Raw genomic sequence first — 7,701 nt, 5'->3', positions numbered from 1 at the left:
CACACACACACACACACACACACACACACACACACACACACACACAGAGGCAAGAGGACAGAACATCCCCAAGGCATCTCCCAGCTCAGAACCTGCCTGCCTGAGGAATGTGTCGGACGATTTAATACCGGCTTGGATATGGGATTCCAGATGCCGGAGTCCTGAAATACCCTGGAATGTACGAGAACTAAGCATAAGGCATCTTGTCTTTGCCCACTTGACTCTGGTTGGGAGTCATAGAATGAAGCCTGTAGAATGAGACAGATCTTGACCCAGAGAGTCTGAGATTCCAGGTCAGACCCTGGATCTAGGCCTGGATCCCTCCCAGTAAATGTCCCTGTACCGGGTACAGATCGCTGGCCCAGCCCTGGGAGGGGGCCGAGGATAGGCCCCTGGAAGCCTTTTCTTTGGGCTACCGGGGGATTCAGAGGCTGGGGTAACCCAGTCACTCTGCCCAGATCCCTATCAAATCAGCCGAGGCCTTCTCTCTAGGGCTCATCGGAGGAGACTCCAAGGGCCGCTGATTGGCACCCGGTAAGAATCTGAACCACAAACCCTAAACCGGGAGCAAGTACACAAGTTCTTGGGGTCTGCCTGCCCCTCCCCATTCCCACCCCACCCCCAATGAATGGCTCTCATAATTTCTCTGGATTTTTCGGCATGAGAAGAAATGGCCAAGTGACAGCTTTCCCATCCCCAACCACCCATTCCTCTGCACTGAGAACCAGCTACGGTGCAGTAGAACGACAGGGGCTGCTCTGGGTACACTCGGTCTCCCCCCACGGGCCCAAACCGACCCCTCTAGGGGATAAGCTGCTCCCTGACATGGAGACACTGAACTGGTCTGGCCATGACCCCAGGGCAGAGCACACGGGGCAAGCAAGGCAAAGAGGTGCCATCATGAGTGCCAAGTCGATTGGTAGTGGCTTCCCAGAGCAGTCTTGGGAAGGATCCTGATACCACGCCACGCTGCAGTTGATTGGTGATGTCTGCCACGGTCGTGGATATTCACCATCCCTGATCTACAAGCTGGGTGACTTTCCCTGAGCAGGGGACAATTCCCCAGCCAGGACTTTGGTAGCAAAGAAGGAGGCCCTGGCCACCCAGGTATAACTAACCCACTAGACTCCCTGATAGATTTCTCAGGACCTTATAGGAAGCTCGTATTGGCCCATCATTCCTCAATTGGCCAGGACCACGTCTGCCCCCTTTTCTGACGATGTTGTATTAGGAAACATTTGTCTAGAATAGGAACACATTACAGGGTTAATTTCTCCTCCGTAAAAATGACTAAATGCTTTCTTTCTCACCTAGGACCCAAGGGGTGGTCTGGCTGTCACCAGAAGTAACCTTGGACCCATCAAAAAGCTCTACCCAAAGGAGGAAAGACGGGGGGCCTGGGCGCTGGGCTCAAGTTCACAGAAGCACTCCCTGTGATGCTCTGCTCCAAAAGCCTAAATGTCCTGTGCAGGCTGAGCCACCTCATTTGGACACCTTGGCCTGCAGGGTGCTGGGCAGATACAGGTACCTCCAGATGGCATAGTAGTGGGTACCAGCACCAAATGCCACAAAGAGATGCCAGATGGCGTGGGCAAAGGGGATCCTCCCGTCACTCTTGAAGAACACCGTGCCCAAGCAGTAGAAGACCCCTCCGGTCACCAGCTCCCAGATGCCCTCGGTGTTGGGCTGTCGGCAAGGACAAGGGTGAGCACAGGTCAGATGAGCAGCCAGCAAGACCAGAATCACCCAGCCATTCCCCCACCACCCAAGGCGAGAAGACGTGTGGATGGTGAGGCAGCCCAGAGCCCCAGGTGGGGCATCTCAACACAGCGACGTCATCAGTTCTCCCCACATTCATTCTCCAGCGTAACACATTTCTATCAAAATCTCAAAGAATGTTTTCTAGCTTTGTTATCTTTTTCTAAAAAGCAATCTATCTGGGTGTATCCCCAAAGAAGTGAAAGCAGAGACTCAAACAGGTACTTGTACATCCAAGTTCACAGCAGCATTATTCACAGTAGCCAAAAGGTGGAAGTAACCCAAGTGTCCATCAAGAGAAGAATGGATAACAAAGTGTTATTCACGTTACGTTATACAATGGAATATTATTCAGCCTTAAAAAGGAAGGAAACTCTGACACATGATACAACATGGATGGACCTCAAGGATGTTATGCAAAGTGCAATCAGCCAGTCACAAAAGGACAGATACTGTAGGATTCCATTTACGGGAGGTCCCCGGAGGAGTCAAAATCATAGTCAAAAAGTAGAAGGGTGGCTCCTGGGGGCTGAGGGTGGGGGAGGGGAGTTAGTGTGTAACGGGGACAGAGTTCCAGTTTGGGACGATGAGAAAGTTCTGTGGATGGATCATGGTGATGGATGCACAGCAAGGTGAAGGTACTTCATGCCCCTGAATTGTACACTTAAAAATGGTTAAAATCATAAATCCTATGCATATTTTATCACACTTTTTTAAAGTAATACATACTCATGGCGAAAAATTTTAGAGAAAAATGAAGTGCAGCAAGAAAAAAGCAGCAGTCCCAGCCCTCTGAGGTGCGCACTATTAACACCTGGGTTTTTGTTGGTTATGGGGGCTCAAAGAACAGGAGGGACGGAGGGAACGGGGAGTAAGAAGAGCCCACTGCCCCCTCTCCCTGAGCCCACTTCCCGCAGGTATCACTGCTTACCACCAGTAACGGTGTCTGCCGGTATCCTTCCAGAATTGTCTAGACACACACGATATACCTACGGTCTGCACTTCATATACATGTACGTGTGCAGGGGAACTAATCATTTTAGAAAAGGGGGCTCGCACCATCCCTGCCGTCCTGAGACATCAGTTCCACGACAGAGTCTTGTGGAGATCAGACTACATCCCCACGTGGAGATCCACGCCAGTCTTTGGAACAGCTGGGTAGTATTTTCATTGAACATATGTATAGTCACGCACCCAGTTCTCAAGAGGTGATACCTGAGTATTAAGGACATATTACAGTAACACTTCCCAGCGCTTACTATGTGCCAGGCCTTGTACACAGCGCAGGGGGCCTTACGTGAGGTAACTAATGCCATCTTCACAGCAATCTCACGAGGCAGGGTGACTATGTGACAGGCATGGACACACACCCACGACAACATGCCAAGTGAGAAAAGCATGTTGTAGAACAGTGTGATCCCATTTTTGTAAAAGAAAAACAAACAAGTCAATACGTCCGCATATCCACATAGACTTGCCTATAGATAAAAAATGGAGGGAATTCTCTGGCGGTCCAGTGGTTAGGACTCAGCGCTTTCACTGCCAGGGTTCAGTCTCTGGTCAGGGAACTAACATCCCGCAAGCCAAGTGGTGCAGCCAAAAAAAAAAAAAAAATGTAAAAGATACACAACGAACCATTAATGGTGGCTGCAGCTGGGGCATCACATTGGGGAGGGGGTGAGAGGGGGATTTCAGCTCTTTCATACATTTTCAGACAGGACTTATTTTTTGCAGTGAGTATGTATTTAAATATACACTTACAATATATGTATATATGTATTTAAATTATGTAATACATAATTTGATGGATATTATATAATTAATAGATACAACTTAAACATACATATTTAAACAAGTGAACTTGGCGGGGGGAAGGTAATCTGTAAAAATAAATACAAATCACAGGGAAAATGTTGAGTAGGAAAACTAATGGGGAGAGATTTCACTGCCAAGTATTAAGATGCAACAAGAGCTAAAATAAGTAACATGGTTTGGTACTAGTATAAGAATAGGCCAACTTGTGAAACAGACCCACGTATACGTATATGAAGCTAACATATGATAAAAGGAACATTTTTAAATGGTAGGTAAATAACTGCCTAATCACTTGGGGAGGAATCACCATATACATAAGAAACGGCGGTGGGAATACAGAGTTTAAAAAAGTTAAACCGTAAAAGAAACAGGAGAAAATATAGGTAAATACTTATATAAACTTGGGAAAGGGAAGACCTTCCTAACCATAACACTTAAGGTAAAGCCATAAAATTAAAAAAAAAAAAAAAAAAACGTGCTAGATTTGACTACATACATTTTCTTTAAGAGCTATGTATGGATACTAACACACTCAGAAAATTTTCACTTCAAAATATTTTCAACTTTAAAATAAACCGCTACTCATAGATAAGAGATTAATTTAGACAAAGATCAATGCCTCAAATATATATAATATAATGTCATTTAAATTTATAGGATAAGTTATTTATTGGTCATTTCAAACAGATAACAGTCAATTTTAATTTTGGGGAAAAAAAAGAAATATCTATTTAAACACAAATTCCTCCAGCAAGATCTATAGGACATACGTCCTTTCTTCTTTTGAAATAGTTTTATTAGCTATAATTGACACACCATAAAATTCACCCTTTTAAAGTTCACAATCTAGTGGCTTCTCGACTACATACATTTTTAACATCTGCCAACAGTAATCATTTAAAAGTAAGGAACTGTTACCTGGCCTAGGGAGGTACCAGCAGGCTGAGTTGACCGTGCCCATTTGACAGAAGGGACAACTGAGGCTCAGAGAGGAAAGGGGATCCACCCACGGCCACACAAGCTGCTGCTCTTCCATGGCTGGGGCCCTGAGGCCTCTCCCTGCAAGGCTCTCCTGCTCACAGGGCGAGGTGGTGCAGCCCAAAGATCCCGATACTCGGGGTGGGAGGTTATGGGGCCACATCCCAGCTCAGCCCCTTGAGGGCTGCATGTCCTTGGGCCAGTCACCTTCTCTCTCAGAACCTGAGCATCCTTGTTCATAAAACGGAGGTGGTCACATCCATCTCCAAGGACGCCTGGGGCGGGGAAGTAAGGTCCTGTGAGCAAGCTTCCTGCACGTCACAAGGGCTCAGGACGCACAGTAAAGAGGTCAACCTTCACGTGTCAAGAAGCAGTTTAGGGTGTGGAAGCATCAGAGGGGGTGTCAGAAGTCTGAGACTTGGCTCTGCCTCCGTGGCCACCTATGTTATTATTATAGATTTAGTTTAGCGATCGGGTACTTACTCTGCTCCGGGCACCATTCTAATCACTGTCCATGGGTTTTTCTTACTTGATCCCTAAATAGGCGGGAACTGGAGACCCGAGGGACTAACGAACTCATTGGAGGTGAAGCAGAGAGAGGAGGTGCCGTAGAACCGGGGAGCCGAGCCCTGGGGTGACCTGCACGTTCTCCTGCCTCAGCCCGCAAGTCACACTGACCCCGGGCCTCAGTTCCCTCGTCTGCCAGAGGAGAAGGTTCAACCTGACAATCTCCAGAGTCACTGTGAGTCCCCTCCAGCCAGACAGGAGGCCCCACGCCGGGTGGGGGCAACTTACCATGGAAAGGATGACCAGGGCGGGGAAGAAGCCCATGACGATGTAGCAGAGCAGCTCCACGAGCTTGTACCTGCCAGGAAGACAAGCCATCTTGGCCTCAGGACAGCCACCCCACAAGGGATAGCTCCCCGCTCGGGTTAGGAGAGGACACCCTGGCCGGAAGCATGAGAGAAAGGGACTCCGCCCTCTGCCCAGCACTCCTGGGCCCAGATTTCATCCAGCTACACCCAGCAGGTGCTGGCAGAGTTGGGTGGCCATGGGAGGGTCTCTTTCCCTCTCGAGACTTGGTTTCCACATCCATGAAATGACATTTGAGGATTGCAAATGCTGGGTGTAGCATGCCTATGGGTGCTTCCCATGCTCAACCCAGGGAAGACATTACTATTCGATCCCCGCACCTTTCCGCACAAGGCCCAAGCAGCCACTCTCCATCCGAGTGGCTGCACCAGCTGACACCTGTTTGCTGTCCCTGGAGATTCCAGGAGTCTGTTATTCCCTTTGGCTTCTCTAGCTCTGCTTCTTTCCCACAATTAATCACTCCCAGCTGTCACTCAGCAGGATGGAAGGAAGTGGGCAGCCCTGAGAGCCTCTCCCCCTTATCCGCTAACACAGCTTCGGGAAGGCAGGTAATACCTGACATCATTCAGTGGGTCTAGGAACCTACAATGCCTTTTTTTTTAACTCTTCAGATTGACCCTATGGGCTGTGGACCTGGTGGCCATCAATGGACCTGAACACAGGGATGCCAGGCACAGCTGAGCCCTCATGCTTCTGGGGTTATCCTGGGGTCTTGTCTCACTGGGGGCAGGGAGGAGGCCCTGATGGAGGCACCCCCCCACCTGAGGCCGCTCCCCCAAGCCCTGGCTTACCGCTCATGGAAGAAGAAGACATAGATGGTGCCCACAGAGGCCATGATCCAGACCAGCCATCGCATGTGCGAGGCCCAGGGGCCCAGCTCGCGAAGGTTCAGCCTGGGAGGGAGAGCCAAGGGCACAGCCTGAGGCGGGCACTGGGATCTAGCCCTCCACAGCCAGCCCGTCACAGGAACACCGACCCCAGAGAACCCCTGTCCCCATGGCTCCATGTGTGGGATGTGGCCTCTCACGGGAGGACACGTGGAGAGACAGAAAGGGAAACTGAAACAATAGGCAATTATTAGAGCAAAATTAGCACAACTGATAATGTCCAAGCACTGAAAGAAAAGGGCATCTCAAGCCAGTGGGCATATAAACAAGTAAAGCCTGTTTGGAGAATGTATCGGACTCTGAAGGGCACGTAGCCCGTGGCCCAGGCACTCCACGTTCAGGGGCTGGCCAGAGGAACGCTGTTTTGCGAGCACACAGAGGCACAGAAAAGGACATTCATCCCAGCAACAGTCCCTGTAGGAAACACCTGAAAACCACTCAAACTGGCCACCAAAAGGGGACAGGAATATAAGGTGAGTATCCCTCCAGGCTGGTTGCTAATGCATGGACTCTCAGCTCTACATTCACCCTTTTTGCTGGCTGGGTTTTTAACTGAGCTGGGCCTCATGAATTTCTTCCTTTGCAACTGGCACAGCATCAAGTCTGTCAGTAGAGGGTGACGGAGAGACTTTGCAGAAGGAATTCCTTCTTTCCTTCTGGATTCCTGTGACTCTCTCCCAGGCTCCCAGAAAGTGGGCTTTTCTCTCCACTGCTTGGCACAGGTGGTGTCTCCAGGGCCAGGCATCTGTGGGTCCCAGCCTCCTCCAGCCTTTGGCCTCTGTGTGTTTTCTCCAGCTGTTAGCTTAGGCACACAGCCGGGGGCCCCGGACAGGGCAGGCCTGTGCCCCGCCCCACACACATGCATTCCTGTCCAGCACGCCGACTGCCTTCAGCCTGTGCAGCCGTCTGCACAACTAAACTGCACGGAAACGCTCCAGATTCCTGCAGAGAGGGACTCTGGTTCCAGAAGATGGTGATTTTTCTTTTGCCCACCTCAATATTTATAACTCTACTGTGTTTGTTTTCCGAAGCACTGGGGAAGGAAGATTCTGTGTCACACTTGATCCTGCCAGTTTTTTCCATCCTTCGTGACATGGTCCTGCTGGCCTCGTGAATCACGTGAATGACGTCTGTGTCCTCTGATTCTCTCTCTCTCAACCCCACATCCAAGCAACCGCCAAGTTCTGCCGACTCTTCCTCCTACAAAGCCCGCAAGCCAGGGCACATCTCCCCACCTCGGCACCTGTACCCCTCCTTCACGGCACAGTTGTGGTTCATTCCTTGTGTCAGTATCCTTGGGACAGTCAACGTCTGCATCCTCCGTGAGACTGTAAATCCCATAAGGAGAGAGAGTCTGTGTCTTTGCTCACAGCCGTATCTTCAGACACCA

At 49.8% G+C, this 7,701-nt stretch overlaps 1 protein-coding gene across 2 annotated transcripts in view; it reads right to left on the bottom strand.

The window, feature by feature from the left end:
- Positions 1-826: 826 nt before the first annotated feature.
- MMD2 (monocyte to macrophage differentiation associated 2) overlaps positions 827-7,701 on the bottom strand; it is a 48,806-nt gene continuing 41,931 nt past the window's right edge. The window contains exons 5-7 of one of the 2 annotated variants that reach the window (XM_029221449.1): positions 6,216-6,317; positions 5,347-5,416; positions 827-1,686 (exon numbers count right to left, since the gene is read on the bottom strand). In XM_029221449.1, coding sequence (XP_029077282.1) covers positions 1,483-1,686; positions 5,347-5,416; positions 6,216-6,317 — 376 coding nt within the window. In that variant the 3' untranslated portion in view covers positions 827-1,482. Of the gene's footprint in view, positions 1,687-5,127; positions 5,417-6,215; positions 6,318-7,701 lie in introns of those variants that run through there. The other variant, XM_029221448.1, reaches the window with a different exon arrangement.

Source organism: Monodon monoceros, unplaced genomic scaffold (assembly GCF_005190385.1).
Source record: "Monodon monoceros isolate NGI ecotype Baffin Bay Population unplaced genomic scaffold, NGI_Narwhal_1 Super_Scaffold_13, whole genome shotgun sequence".
Classification (NCBI taxonomy): Eukaryota; Metazoa; Chordata; class Mammalia; order Artiodactyla; family Monodontidae; genus Monodon; species Monodon monoceros.
This window is presented reverse-complemented; position numbering and strand designations above follow the sequence as displayed.